Below are 16,058 nucleotides of genomic sequence, written 5' to 3'. Positions count from 1 at the left end.
TTGAATTAAATGTTTAATAACAAAGATATTTAATTGCTTTTAAATCTTATTTTTAAAGCATTTTGATTTAATTTAATTTTCAGGGAGGTATGTCAGAAGACACCAGATTAAAACTGAGTTTAGCTGAACTAGTAGAACCTCCGATGAAACCATATTTGAATCCATTCCCACCTAAAGGCAAAATATATGATTACAGATTTGTAAAAGATGTAAGTATTATTATATAGTTGTAAAGTGGGGCTATACCAGGCTTCCAAGATAAATAAAGAGACATTTTTATTTTCTTGTCTTTGACGAAAATTGTAGCAGGGAGGCATAGCAATCCTACATTCCATTGTCCGCTTCGTCAACATTTATTTTCTGATAAATGGAATTAGGTTTTTTGCATTAAGATATTATAATCAGGTTGAAGATTTTTTAGACATCAGTTACAGTTATTTTGTCAAATTTTCACCGAATTTTATGAAACTTGGAATAAAAGCTTTTTTACGATTAAGGGATAATATTGGAATCAAAATTTTGAAAACACATTTTTGTCATTATTCTGTATCTTGCTGATAGATTGATTAAAGTAATGTCCTAAAAGGAAGATCTTGAAACAGTCCCTGTTAGGAATTTTAGCCTTGCATGCGGCAGATGACAGTTTCACTATTGTAGTGTAAATATAAAGAAAATTTAAAGCACAACTTTAGTTTTATTGAAAACATTAAAAGTTGTGACAAATTGCATACACTTGCAAAATGAAAACTATAGTCTTGAAAATTGTTTGAATTAACAAATACATGAAAATTATGTTTTACATTTTACAGGGAGCTGGAAAATGGGTGGCATGGAGTGAAACAATTAAGGACAGTCCACCAATTCCCAAGGACATCACCTTCAATGAGATTATTGTACCAACAGTTGACACAGTACGATATGAAGTACTTATGAGTATGTTGGTGCACCATCAGAAACCATGTCTGTTTGTTGGTCCAACTGGTACTGGCAAGAGTGTTTACATCACTGTAAGTAATGCAGATTATTTTACACAAGACTGGTTCCCTGGTTTGTCCCCATTTATTTAGGTTAGGTTTGGAGTTATGTTAAGGACCAAGCTTATGGTAAAGTTGGGACAGGGATGTTAACTCTTTATATCTATTAGGCTAGCAGGGTCCTCTATCGTAAAAGAAGGGGGAAATTTAACATATATTGTTTTTTAATTATTTTGAATTTATTGTTTTTAAACAAATGAGAATTAACTATTAGCTTAATTTATAAGATATGTTGAAATTAGTATTTGGTAAAGTTTTTCATTATATTTCTAATTGACATTGTAGGATTTCTTGCTGAATAAACTTGACAAAGAAAGATACAAGCCCAATGTTGTCAACTTCTCAGCTCAGACATCAGCCAACCAGACACAGAATATTATCATGTCCAAACTAGACAAGAGAAGAAAAGGTGTCTATGGACCTCCTATGGGAAAGAAATCTGTAAGTACAACATGTAAATGATGATTACAGCAGATGTACTGGAGTGTGTAAAATGAACAATGAACTGCTGGGTGAACCAGAAAGTCAAAATTATCTTTGTTTACAACTTAATAGTCATTAGTATCCAATCAAATTATTTTACTGGTAACATTAGAAGATGACATTAAAACCTGATTGATCAGTATGTATATTTTTCAATATATGAACACTATATTAATTATTACCAGGGCTATTCCATTAAAATGTATATGGGAGGTGCAAATAGCTCTCAAAGAATTCATGGATTCAGTTAACAAACAAACGAAGATTACTCCTATGCTCGAAGTACACATGCACAATTATACATCTGGCATGACCTATATATATGTAAACTTGCAGAATATTGAGAAAGAACATATGTTATTTAACTAAATAAATCAAACTAAAACTATTATGAATTTTGTTGCAGATTGTGTTTGTTGATGATCTTAACATGCCAATGAGAGAAACCTATGGAGCACAGCCTCCAGTTGAATTACTGAGACAGTGGTTGGATCATTGGACCTGGTATGACCTAAAAGAGGTCACACCCATTAAACTGATTGACATCCAACTTATGGCTGCTATGGGACCACCTGGTGGTGGGAGAAATCCAGTAACACCTCGCTTCCTTGGACATTTCAATACTATAACTATTAATGAATTTGATGATGACAGTATGATAACAATTTTCAGAAAGATTTTGGATTGGCATATTTCTGCAAGGTTTGTAAAGCCAATTGTACTGTAAGAATGGATGTGCAGTAATGTCTTTAACTCAGTCTGAATGTCAATAGTTCCCCACTGGCATGTGATAAGACACTCATGGAAAACTTTATATTCTATGTTTATGTTATAATCAGGGGAGACTTCTCAATAGAATTTTTCCTTTACGTCATAGTAAACTCAAGTATTAGTAGCCTACAATTACACATTTGGACTTTTCCATAAAAGTAAATGTTAGAGGAGAGGAACGGACTTCTAAAATCCACTTTCTTTAGTAATTTGGCCACATCAAATATACAAACAACAATGAATAACTGATGACTCTTGTCAAAAAAAAAACTTCCTTTCTGCACTCCAACATTCATGTCGATGGAATAGCCTTAAGAAAAATAAAAAGAAAAAAAAATTGTTTTCAATAATATATTTATACATGGAATTGAATGTTTTTAGATTTATTACTAATCCTGGAGGGTATGAAATTGTTCCTAGATTGATTACAGTTATACAATAAAACACTTGTTTCTCATGCACAAACAATCAATAGTGGTCCTTGTAGCCACATCAAATATTGTTATGGACATTTTGTCTTTTACATTTTATTCCTTTAAAAAACATTAGATTTAAGTGTTTCATTTAATAAGCAAATCATTTACAACTTGACCAAAATTAGTATTAAAAGATACAACAATTTATATCAGTATATCAGTGTTTGTTTTGGCTGCGGGACTGGTGTCCTTTGTGAACTCTCGTATATATTCATTGAATGATTATCTTATCAAAGATTGTATTTACCTACTTTGGATTTATTACTATTTATGGAATACCAATTTTTGTGGATAAATGTTAAAAAAGAACACATTCTATATGCTTGATCGGGAACTTTGGAAAAAGCACGAAATCAAATATCCAAGAAAATCCTAATTTTCCTTAATCCACAAAAATTGGTACCCCATCCTCAGTATTTAGGGGAATGAGAAATATGATGTTTATTTTTGATGTTCTTGTTATTTGATTGAACTGTTTTAGTTGATATTGAATAATTTACAATATTAATGCTACTCAGATTCAGGATATGTTATTATGAGAAAAATTATTCATGCATTACACAAGCTATTAAGTAAATGAAGCAAATGTACCTCATTCAACATAGAAATTTGAATAAAATGACCAACTGGCAATTCTTCTTGCTGTGAAGTAAATCATTTCTCCAAGGTTTATATGGGATTTACATCATTTAAAAGTTATATTAATGTGAATAATACATGAAAGAAGAAATATACGTTTCAAGGTGTGTGTGCATTAAACTTGGTATGGGTTTAACATGATAATTGTTATCTGACATTATTTTTATATATTTTTACAGAGGATTCAGTAATGAATTCAAACCATGTGTTGACCAGCTAGTACAGGGTACATTAACTATTTATAAAGAAGCTATGAAGAATTTACTACCAACACCAGCTAAATCACATTATCTATTTAACTTGAGAGACTTTAGCAGAGTTATACAGGGTGTCTTACTATCTACACCAGAAACTATGGAAGAACCAGCCTCAATGAAACGTCTCTGGGTTCATGAGGTCAGTTTTAGTTTTTTCCCTTTTTGATGTCTTATTATATCCTCATGATTAAAGTATATTCTTCTATAAAGCTCCAAATCTATGTTTTAAAAAAATGAAAATTAACCTTCTTTTAAGTGGTTATTTTTAAGTCTTATTAATTGTTAATACTGTAAATTCAGAAATTATTGCGTGCATTTATTATTGCAATTTTTTAAGAAAGGACAATAGTGTGAGTTTAATTATTGCGATTTCCAGAAAATCTACATACAGATATGAGTATCAGGTATCAGAATGCGAGTTCTTATTATTGCGATGCTCATCCAGTAGCATTATTCGCAATAATTTCTGAATTTACAGTATTTGAATTTTTGTAAAATTGTATTCTTTGAATGTTTATAAAAGTGTATTCTTTGAATGTTTATAAAAGTGTACTCTCTCTAACTTAGGTATTCAGAGTGTACTATGATCGTCTCGTTGATGATTCTGATCGTAACTGGCTATTCAATTATGCAAGAGACGTATGCAAAAATCAATTGCGTGAAGACTTTGATCAGTTATTTATTCATTTGGATTTTGATAACGACGGCAAAGTTACAGAGGATGATCTCCGTAGTTTGGTGTACTGTGATTTCGCAGATCCTAAGTCAGATTCTAAACATTATGTTGAAGTAAGAGACTTGGAACAGTTACGTCATGTTGTAGAGGGGTATCTGGAGGAGTTCAATAATATGAGCAAAAAACCAATGAACCTTGTATTATTCAGGTAATTTTATATTCTTTGCAAGTCTTTTTTAGCTGAATTAATGTAACTTAATCTATAGTATTAAAAGCACAAATTTATTGTTTATGCAAAAATAAAGATTTTACCTGCAATACTATGGATCAAATAACATTTAAATTGAAAAAAATGAATCACAAAGAAAAGTTTCATCCAAGAAGTATACTTCTTTATATGAAAAAAATAAGAATATGAATAAAGATTATTGATATGATGTTTGAAGAAAGAAAATAGTTACATAATTGGGTCAGTGGAACTTTTTATACTTTTATACTAGTAGTTGTTAAGCAATAATTTTGCTCTTCTATTTTATACATGTAGGAGAGTTTTTAAAAAGATGTATAATGACATGTGGTTTATATTTTCCATTATAGATTTGCTATTGAACATGTATCTAGAATTTCTCGTATTATCAAACAACCAAGAAGTCATGCCTTGTTAGTAGGAGTTGGAGGTTCAGGTCGTCAGTCATTGACACGCTTAGCTGCACACATGTCAGATTATGACCTTTTCCAGGTAAAATATAGATTATATTACCCTTTTGAAGCTGGTCAGTGAAATAGATATGAGACAATATAAAATATATAAGAATTAAGGAAACTGATTAGAGAAAAACCATATGATTAAGCAAGTTCAAGATGCCTCCTATCATAAACCAATACAACAATTGAAGAAAACATAACTGATGGCAACATATTTGTACACACACAAAATGAATCATACTGCTAAAACGTTCTCAGACATTTCAAATTAAACATTGTTTGCATTACCTTTAGTTATTCAAAATGTTACATTTTATTGTCATCTACAGTTTTATTTTCACTTTTTGACAGGTTGAGATTTCTAAGAGTTACACTAGTGTTGAATGGAGAGAAGATATTAAAAGAATATTACGTAAATCAACAGAAACCGATAATCATGCTGTTTTCCTATTCTCTGATACACAGGTAGGTTATAACTACTTCGTATTCTCTGATACACAGGTGGTTAAAATAAATTTCATTTCTTTTATACACAGATGGGACAAAATAACTTCCTACTCATTAATGCACGCCAAAAAATCCTTAAAATAAACTCTTTGATACTTTTGAACAGTGTATTTCATTTATTTACATATCAAAATGTATACCTAGAAAGAAGTATTCAGGTCCAATAGCTATAGATCATACAACTGAATCTTCATAAATCTTGCTGAAACACTCAGTGAAGATTTTTCATAGATTTTTTAAGGTATATTTGTTTCTATAACCACTATTTTCAAATTAACTTTATAGATCAAACAAGAATCCTTCTTGGAAGATATCAATAATTTGTTAAATGCTGGTGAAGTTCCTAATTTGTTCCCATTGGATGAAAAACAAGAAATCTGTGAAAAAATGAGACAGCTAGACAGGTGAGTCAATAAGTTACAAACACACAACCATCTTAATTCTAAAACTGGTACCAATTGTATCACAAGTAGCATTGTTCACTGTTACCATAAACAATTTAGTCAAATTAGGAGCATAAGCAGTATATTTGAACTTTTGTTTCTTTCATTGGCTTAGTTGGTCTATAGTTTTGATATCAAATATTACTTTGAAAAATTGTGAAAAAAAGACATACTTCTAAATTATTTTAAAGGAGAATTTCTTGCATGTAAAAAGAAAAAAAATTAAAATGCAAAAATGCTGACCTCGAGTGTGGGAGTTCATGGGTTCCATCTAAGTTTGGTTTGACAAAAACTTAAAGATTGGTATTTGTTGCTTCTCTTCCCAACATACATCATTTTGGAGTAAGACTAGTTTGCTCAGAATCTGGGTAGGGTAACAAATCTTCCTGCAGACAGTTATATGTGACCTAGTACATAAAAAAATCAGATTTGTTGTGTTGGTATTGTACATAGCAAGATATTTACTTATGACATCAACATGTTATTGCCTTGAATATTCACATTTTATTTTATGTTAAACAGTATCAATCTATATATTTATTGTAAAGCAAATTATCTTACTGACAATTAGAATAAATGCATACATTGATCTTTACAGGCAAAGAGACAAAGCCAAACAAACAGATGGTACCCCAGTATCCCTGTTTAATTTCTTCATTCAACGTTGTCGTGATCAGCTCCATATTGTATTAGCTATGAGTCCAATTGGTGATGCTTTCCGTGACAGACTAAGAAAGTTCCCCTCACTTGTCAACTGCTGTACAATCGATTGGTTCCAGGTAAGTACAGATAGAATCAGTAACAAATGCTTCTTTATATTGATTTTTGATAAGCTCATATCTTACAATTGGTAAAGTAAAGTTTCGTTATACAAGTAAATTCTTTTATTATCATACACTGCACATTGTTGTAGTTATAATAAGTCCTCTTAAAGCTTTGTCTCTAGTATTCCATCATCAATCCCCTTATTGAAATGCAACATTAAATTGACCAATGGTTGTGTGTTGACTTTCAAACAGTTTATATGAATTTGACTGTTAATTGACCTATTTACCCAAATGAACCAATCAGTATCAACCTAATCATAGTGCTGAGAAAACACAATTCTTCTAATGCACGTAAAATCTTATGACAATATATTTTTTCTAATATTTCAGACATGGCCAGAAGATGCTTTGGAAGCTGTAGCAACCAGATTCTTAGAGGAAGTAGAATTAGAGGAGGATGAAAGAAAAGGTTGCATTGACGTTTGTAAGACATTCCATACATCAACAAGAGATCTGTCACAACGCTTCTTCTTAGAACTGGAGAGACATAATTATGTAACACCAACATCCTACCTAGAATTGATTAACACCTTTAAATCACTACTGGATAAAAAGAGAGAGTAAGTTTTTTTCTACAGCAAATTCAATACACCTTTTTCAACCATTGAACTGTAAATTTTTGTGTCAGAATATAAAACATTTGATGGCACATACCAAAATGGTTGTTTGCAAGCATCCTAAGGTCACCCTTCACAAAACTGAGGTCATTCTTTGGAAAAATAATTGTATTTCTTTGTCTGTAATGATTTATGATCAATTCATGAAACTTGGTACATGAGTCCATTGTGATGTGAACTCACAAAGATAAATGCCAAATTAGGGTTTTGACCCCAAGATTCATAGTTCACTTAACAAAAAAATGTTAGTGTGAAATCAATACTCTTTCAAGTTAAAGTTTTGGTTTAAGGTAGTTACTCATGAAGTCAAAGTGAAATTTCTAAAATATGTATTGACCCAGAGCAGGTGATCAACACATATTCTTGTCGACTCACACCTTTAAAAAATTTAGAATATTTCATTGATTGACTATGATTCTTATTTATCAAGTAATTCCTAATTACAGGGAAGTAATGAAACAGAAAAAGAGATATGAAGTAGGTTTAGAGAAACTAAGATCAGCTGCCTCACAGGTTGGAGACATGCAGAAGGAGTTGACTGACCTAAAACCTCAGTTGGTTGTTGCCAGCAAAGAGGTTGATGAGATAATGGTTATCATAGAGAAAGATTCCATTGAAGTAGCCAAAGTTGAGAAGGTAATAAATAGACACTTAATACTAAATTTGATGTACAAATATAATCAGTTGATATAAATATCACAGACAGAATCCCTGACAGTTATGCTGATTTTTTCTGTACCTGAAATTTTCATGTTCAGAAGCTTGGATATTTATTAAGAAATTCTTCAAAAACTCACTATGGAATTTTCTTTTTATAAAAGGAATATATATAGAGGATAGATATAAACTGGACAATATCATAGATTTATATTAGTAAAAAACAAATTAACCCTTCAGTGAAGACTATAATCGTATCATACAGAGAAGGCATAACAAAGTTGTGTGCAAAACATTATTAGGTATACTGTTTTACCTCTGTCTGTCCATCTGTCCCATGAATATTTTTCGTCGCATTTTTCTCATGAACTACATCATAAGGATTTCTGAAATTTGGTTTCAGGGTTTATATAAGTCAGCTATACCGTGTGATGCGTTTTCAGATTCATCATTCAACAACTTCCTGTTTACCATCAAGTATTTGGGCCGGGGTATCATCAGTGAGCAGTAGCTCGCAGTATCACTTGTATATTAATGATAATAATGAACTATTTAACAACAGGTTGTTAAAGCTGATGAGGCAGTTGCCAATGAACAAGCCAAAGCTGCCAAGGCTATTAAAGATGAATGTGATGCTGACCTGGCTGAGGCTATTCCTGCACTGAATGCCTCTCTAGCTGCTTTGGATACTCTGACCCAACAGGATATCACCTTTGTCAAGACAATGAAACAACCACCTGCACCTGTCAAACTGGTAATGGAAGCTGTTTGTGTAATCAGAGGAATCAAACCAGATCGTGTCCCTGATCCATCAGGTAGTGGCAAGAAAATAGAGGATTTCTGGGGCCCTGCCAAGAAAATGTTAGGAGATATGAAGTTCCTTGATCAACTGAGAACTTTTGATAAGGTATGTTTACACATGACAGTAAATATAAGTATGAGCCTCCTTATGGAGTTTTTGATAATGTCTGAATAAAAGGAGATGTGGGGTAAACATCAATGAGACATCAAGCCTATTACACAAACAATTTAAAGATATTTTCATGTCAGCATTCAGTCTTTAACATAAAACAGGTGCATATGCCTAATTGATAACCAGGGGCTCTTTTCACAAAAAATCTTACAATCAAAATTCATAAGTTATACTAAATTGTTCACAGTGTGGAATTTATGTATGTACCGGCATAATTGCTGCTAAATAACTCAGGAAAAAAATTCTTATTCATGTTAAGAAATATCCCGACATGAGCTTTGTGTAATTAAATGAATATTTTCTTTTATTTAGGACAACATTCCAGGGCCAAACATTGCACAGATTCGTAAGAAATATATGTCCAATCCAGAATTTGATCCAGACAAGATTCGTAATGCCTCAGGTGCTTGTGAGGGTCTGTGTAAATGGGTCAGAGCCATGGATGTCTATGACAGGTAATGTTCTATATATACAGTATCACCTCATGTATTAAAAGAGAGGTGTAAATATTTGTTTGCAGTTACTAATTACTCATTTAGGTGTTATCCAGTTTTCCTGCAAGTAAATTCTATTTTCATTTTATGAAGAGCTTTTTTTAATATCTGGTTTTGAAACACATAGAACTGTTATTCCTTAATAATCCTTCATCAGAAATGCTTCATCTCAACTTTAAAAAGCAATTATATGTTTAAATACATTTTGGGTAATGTATTCCAAAGGGCTCAAAAGGAGTTCTTTGTGAAATGGTCTAAATACTATTTTGTTTAATGATTTATATATTATGATCTGTTAGTTCAGAGATTTTATTGTTGAATCAAAACAGTTGGAAGGCCAAATCAGTTTTTGAAGAGCATTAGAAACAAAAATTCTTAAAGAAAAGCCAAATCAAGCTTAGGCCATCTATGCAAGTAAATCAGTGATAATTTCTTTCTTGACCAATTCAAATGTCATGAATATAAAGGAAGTAATTTGCATACAATTTGTTTCCTTTCAGAATTAACATACCAAGCTATGCCATTTAAATTTCAAAATTTGTCTGTTTCTAGGGTGGCGAAAGTTGTAGCTCCTAAGAAGGAGTTATTGAAGAAGGCAGAGGGAGAATTATCAGTTGCCATGGGATTCTTAGAGAAGAAACGTGCCTCACTCAGAGAGGTTCAAGAGAAATTATCTAAGTTGCAAGATACTTTGGCACATAACAAGAAAAAGAAAGCTGACCTTGAGAATCAAGTTGACCTTTGTACAAAGAAATTAGAAAGAGCTGAGCAACTGATCAGTGGTCTAGGTGGTGAAAAAGACAGGTGAATATATAGTTTCTTACCTTTTCTTTTTATTTCCTTTCACAATTTATACTTGTGATTGTCCAGATTCAAATACTAGACTCTATATATGTTAACAATGCAAACAGGGGGGGAGCAAAAATACCTTTTTATTTAGAATTTTAAAAATTCTGCACTTTTAATGAAGGTCAGATAAAGATTTATCATTGAAACGAATAAAAAATGTAATAGATTTAGATGAGTTTTTTTCTACTTTTGTAAGGATTTGAGTGATATATTGATGTTTTTATTGGATTGATATTTTGATTATTTTTGTAAGAATTTGAGTGATTATTTTGATATATTTTAGATGGGGAGCTGCTGCTAGCATGTTGGCTACGAAGTATACTAACTTAACTGGAGATATCTTAGTATCTAGTGGAACTGTTGCCTACCTTGGAGCTTTCACATCTGCTTACAGACAGGTAAAACACTCAGCTGACTTCAATATTATTACAGAAAGCTCATCTGCAAAAATATGTTATTTTTAAATACACAAATCAAGCTAATTTCCTACATCTCCTTTTTATCATAAATAAATTGTACACTAATTTGAAAAATGCAAAAAGTTACTTAACAATTAGATTATCAAAACATCATGATTTAAATGTTTTGTAAAGTTGCAGCTATATTGAACCTAAGTGTTGAAGTATCAGAAATGACAATCTCACACTATGTTTTTGAATTATGATACAGTGTATGGTTCTTTCCTTCAGGGGACAGGCTTTATGTATTGATTGTTCTGTTATAAATGAAAAAATATTTTTTATGGGGGACAACATTAAATTTTATGGTATAATATAATACTGTGGATTCATTATGGATACGAATATTTGTGGATTTCCTTGGTAGAGGAACACCACAAATTTAGATGTTCAACGAAGTACGAATTTTTTATATGCTTGTATGGAAACTTTGGAAAATCCATGATATCAAGGAAAATAAGACTTTTCTTTAATCCACGAAAATAAGTAAATTTGCAGTGGTAACTAAAGATAAATTAAGCGGAGATTAATAAAGGTTCAGTGAAATAATAAATTTCCAATATTTAGATACATATGAAATATAAGTGTTAGATTATTTATTCTACTAAACATTGTGTGTTTTTACAGGATCAAGTACAGACTTGGTTGAATGATGTGAGGAAACAAGGAATTCCATGTTCTGATGAATTCTCACTAGTGTCCAGTTTAGGAGAACCTGTTAAAATTAGAGCTTGGAATATTTGTGGCTTACCAACTGACAACTTCTCTGTAGAAAATGGAATCATTCTCTCGTAAGCAAAATAAATTCATTTTAGAATAAATACCATTGTGTGAAATGGAAAATGTCAAGTAAAAACTATCGCCAAAACTTCAAATATTTTTCTGAATTATATGAATGTGTCATGACCGGAAAATACAACTTTTTGTACTAAAGCCATGACTTTGACGTTTTTTTACCACAATGGAAATTCTTAGAAATAGGTTTACGAAAAACGATTTAAATTCAATTGAATTGGATGGTATATAGTATGAAAGCCTGGACAGATATTAACTCTCATACATGTTTTTTATAACAGGAATGCTAGGAGATGGCCTTTGATGATAGATCCCCAGGGTCAGGCCAATAAATGGATAAAGAACATGGAAAAAGCTAACAATCTGCATGTTGTCAAATTGTCTGATTCTGATTTTGTTAGAACGTTAGAGAATTGTATACAGTTTGGAACTCCAGTAAGTAATTTCTTGTTTTACACATTTAATTCTTAGAGAAGATTAAGGAAAGACTATTTTTTATAGATGAACTGTTGATATAAAAAAGACAACACAAAAATATTAGAAGCTATCTTATTAAAGAAGCAAACATTTTGTTTACTGTAATAATTTCATTTGTCATTCACACGTTTGCAATTGAAGAGTTAAAATTATTTATATATTCTATCGTAGGTTTTAATGGAGAATTTAGGTGAAGAATTGGATCCATTGTTGGAACCTTTGTTGCTGAAACAGACATTTAAACAGGGTGGAAGTATGTGTATTAGGCTTGGTGACAGCACCATTGAGTACTCACAAGACTTCAAGTTCTACATGACAACTAAACTCAGGAATCCACACTACTTACCAGAAACTTCAGTTAAGGTAAGAAGAATTTGATGGAAGAATGCGGTTATTTCAAGTTTGTCTGCCATTTAAGGAAATAAATGTTTTCTCTTAATTTTTTTAGCATCACAACATTATTATTGATGTGTTAGACCAAAATACCAAGTCATCTGATGTAAAATTGAAATCAGTTGAAGTGTCTTTAAACTCAAAATTGGTGTTCAGGAAGTAACAAATGAACTGAACTCTTGAGTTTGTATCAAGAAAGGAAAGTAAAAAAAAAAATTAGTGTCTAAAACTGAAATATTCCATACTTAGCAATTTTTGTCTATCCTCGACAAAGTCAAAAAAGCGAGACATAGGCATGCTGTTTCTAGCGGCGGTGTCGCCATCAACAATGTATAAGTTTGTGATATGGGGAACCACTAGGGTAGGTCAATGATATTTGGTATGCAGATGAATAAGCATTGGCACATCTCATTTCCATGGAGATCATTTGGGTCTGCCCCCTCAGTCATGGTGTATGGACTTTGAATGTTTCGCAAAGTCTGCATGTTTAAATATTGCTATTTTAATTTCAACATTTAAATTATACGCTCAAAATTACAAAAAGGTGAGACATATCTCTGTGTCAACAGTTTATAATTGTATTAAACATCATGATGTAACCCATTCTAAATGTCAGAATAAATCTTGATGAAATGCAATGATATATATATATATATATAAACAAGTCTAAATTGAAAACAACGTTCAAACCTATGATTGCGTTGGATAAAAACCGCAATTTTTATACGTGTGCATGCAAAACAAATTTCTTGTTAGAGGGGTCTAAATACAGCACAAACAACATTTTTCCAAAAGACCAAAAAAGTGAAAAAGTATATTTTAACAAAACGCATTTGACTAGCAGGTCGAACAACTGATGTTCTTAAACCCTGCTGACTGCCATTGGCGATTGACAAATAAACGGATCACCAGATGTAAAAAATGGATCTTATTATTAATTTATTACCAAACAGAAAACAATAAACTTGCGGAAAAGATGGTATATCGCAAACATGAGGTGCAAAAATTTGTACACCATATCCGGATTTCGACAACTAATGTCTCTTCAGTGATGTTAGAAATCGAAACGGTATTTGGAAGGCCATATAATTTACCTCAATTTAGGATAGACTCTTGAATTTTGAAAGAGTCGAAATAGGATGAACGGATCATATAAACCCGAAGGCAAATATAATACAAGCCCAAACGAAAAAATATAAACAAGTCTAAATTGAAAACAACGTTCAAACCTATGATTGCGTTGGATAAAAACCGCAATTTTTATACGTGTGCATGCAAAACAAATTTCTTGTTAGAGGGGTCTAAATACAGCACAAACAACATTTTTCCAAAAGACCAAAAAAGTGAAAAAGTATATTTTAACAAAACGCATTTGATATATATATATAGACTTACTGCTAACAGTTGAGGATTTCATCATTGATTATTATTTCAGGTGACACTGCTGAACTTCATGATTACACCTGAAGGATTACAGGATCAGTTACTGGGTATCGTTGTAGCCAGAGAACGCCCAGAACTGGAGGAAGAGAAAAATGCACTCATTCTGCAGGGTGCTGAAAATAAACGGTAAGAGTCAAAAAGAGGTTCTCTATAATTAAATGGTTTCAAAATGTAAATCAAACGTGGTAACCAAAGTTGATATGGTACAATGATAATTGTGTCAACTCCAAATTTGGCCACTGAATTTTAATGGGAATTGGAGAATCTTAAATGATTTTTTGGGTTCACATAGCAAAACATGGCCATTGCCATATCTGTGCGATTGTAGGGGAGCAGGAGTTTGAATTTATAAACTCTGCTCACAGTTTTTGTCTCCCCTACAATGAAAGCCACAGAAAGCAAGACATAGGCATGCTGTGTATGGCATCGGCATTGACATTGACAGCGTCAGCAATTGTTAAAATTTGTGATTAGTGCACACAGACATATTCTGGTTATTTGAACTACTATAAGAAAAACCTAGATGATCTTTCAGTCTTTTGATCCGTGGCATGCCAGTGTCACCATTGTGATTATTAATAATGTAATCATTCAACTTAACTGTATTATTCCTCATTACAGACAACTGAAGGAGATAGAAGATAAAATTCTTGAAGTATTATCATCGTCAGAAGGAAACATTTTAGAAGATGAGACAGCCATTAAAGTACTGTCCTCCTCCAAGGTTCTGTCCAATGAAATTTCAGAGAAACAGGTATTTACCTAACAGTTGACTCGTTATTTCAAAATTCCAAAAAGCACATCTGGATCCTGCTAAACTTTAAAAATTTTTAAAACCATTGTTTTCATTCTTCCAAAACATTGAAATTGAAATGAAAAAAAAATTTATTTAAAGACAAGTTGAATGTGTTTTAAGTTAATGAACCAGAAGTTTCAAAATCAAATGCTTATTCCTGAAGTGGACAAAGTAATTCTACCTGAGCTGTATTGCACATAAAGCATTAGCTTTTGACATTCATTAGGAACCAATAGGGTTCACAATTACATTAAATATGAGAGAATTGTAATATATACATATGCTGTAGGCTGCTTTTAGAACTTGTTTGATACTGTCAATTCTCCAATTGACTCTGGGAACTTTTCACATCTAAAGCATATTACCATGAAATCTTGATGAGGAAGAAAGGCAGAAAATTTCAGCTAAAGGTTTCAATAATCAGAAAAATTGTTGTTATTTTATGTATCTTTTATTTTGTAGGCGATTGCAGAAGACACTGAACAGAAAATTGACCAGGCCCGTATGGGTTACACACCGATTGCAGTGCACTCTACGATTCTGTTCTTCTCCATCGCAGACTTGGCCAATATAGAACCTATGTACCAATATTCTTTAACATGGTTTATAAATCTCTTTGTGCTGTCAATTGACAATGCTGAAAAGTCAGACAATTTGGAAGTTCGTCTGAAACATCTTTACGACCATTTTACATATTCGTTGTACTGTAACATCTGTAGATCTCTGTTTGAGAAAGATAAGGTTTGTAAATTTTGTGATTTTGAATGCTGTTGTATTGTCTGAAAGTTTAGAAATGCATAAAAAAAAATATCCGACTTTGAGATCCCTTAATATATTTTTTAATGTGAAAAGATTAGGTTTGTAAATTTATGATTTCATTTGCTATTCCGTTGTGTGATAGTTAATCAAAAGAAAAACAGACATATTTTGAGATCACTGAACATATTTTTGAATGTGGCCAAACAACTTTTGTCTTATTTTTTAGTTACTGTTTTCCTTCATCCTCTGTGTAAACATCCTGAAACATCAGAAGGAGGTAAATGAAGAGGAATGGAGATTTTTGTTGACTGGAGGTATCGGTTTAGACAACCCACATCCAAGTCCTGCAACATGGCTTCCATCAAAATCCTGGGATGAAATCTGCCGTCTTGATGATTTGACAGTCTATAAAGGATTGCGTCAGAAATTCCTGACACAAAAGAATGAATGGCGTGAATTATATGATGACCCTGTAAGTATAAGTTTAATCTAGGCGCATTTTTATTTCTGATACCTTTAACACTGTGTA

At 32.0% G+C, this 16,058-nt stretch overlaps 1 protein-coding gene across 4 annotated transcripts in view; it reads left to right on the top strand.

The window, feature by feature from the left end:
- Window positions 1-16,058, top strand: part of LOC127718863 (dynein axonemal heavy chain 7-like) — a 67,479-nt gene that overhangs the window by 29,561 nt on the left and 21,860 nt on the right. For all 4 annotated transcript variants that reach the window (XM_052224912.1, XM_052224911.1, XM_052224910.1 and 1 more), the window contains 23 exons: window positions 84-209; window positions 810-1,007; window positions 1,320-1,475; window positions 1,924-2,219; window positions 3,583-3,799; window positions 4,228-4,544; window positions 4,934-5,075; window positions 5,393-5,506; window positions 5,834-5,952; window positions 6,590-6,770; window positions 7,149-7,378; window positions 7,882-8,071; window positions 8,655-8,999; window positions 9,378-9,520; window positions 10,112-10,363; window positions 10,692-10,806; window positions 11,494-11,657; window positions 11,943-12,096; window positions 12,310-12,501; window positions 13,967-14,100; window positions 14,596-14,728; window positions 15,233-15,511; window positions 15,756-16,001. In XM_052224912.1, coding sequence (XP_052080872.1) covers window positions 84-209; window positions 810-1,007; window positions 1,320-1,475; window positions 1,924-2,219; window positions 3,583-3,799; window positions 4,228-4,544; window positions 4,934-5,075; window positions 5,393-5,506; window positions 5,834-5,952; window positions 6,590-6,770; window positions 7,149-7,378; window positions 7,882-8,071; window positions 8,655-8,999; window positions 9,378-9,520; window positions 10,112-10,363; window positions 10,692-10,806; window positions 11,494-11,657; window positions 11,943-12,096; window positions 12,310-12,501; window positions 13,967-14,100; window positions 14,596-14,728; window positions 15,233-15,511; window positions 15,756-16,001 — 4,443 coding nt within the window. The remainder of the gene's footprint in view (window positions 1-83; window positions 210-809; window positions 1,008-1,319; window positions 1,476-1,923; window positions 2,220-3,582; window positions 3,800-4,227; window positions 4,545-4,933; window positions 5,076-5,392; window positions 5,507-5,833; window positions 5,953-6,589; window positions 6,771-7,148; window positions 7,379-7,881; window positions 8,072-8,654; window positions 9,000-9,377; window positions 9,521-10,111; window positions 10,364-10,691; window positions 10,807-11,493; window positions 11,658-11,942; window positions 12,097-12,309; window positions 12,502-13,966; window positions 14,101-14,595; window positions 14,729-15,232; window positions 15,512-15,755; window positions 16,002-16,058) is intronic.

Source organism: Mytilus californianus, unplaced genomic scaffold (assembly GCF_021869535.1).
Source record: "Mytilus californianus isolate M0D057914Y unplaced genomic scaffold, xbMytCali1.0.p SCAF_10, whole genome shotgun sequence".
Classification (NCBI taxonomy): domain Eukaryota; kingdom Metazoa; phylum Mollusca; class Bivalvia; order Mytilida; family Mytilidae; genus Mytilus; species Mytilus californianus.
This window is presented reverse-complemented; position numbering and strand designations above follow the sequence as displayed.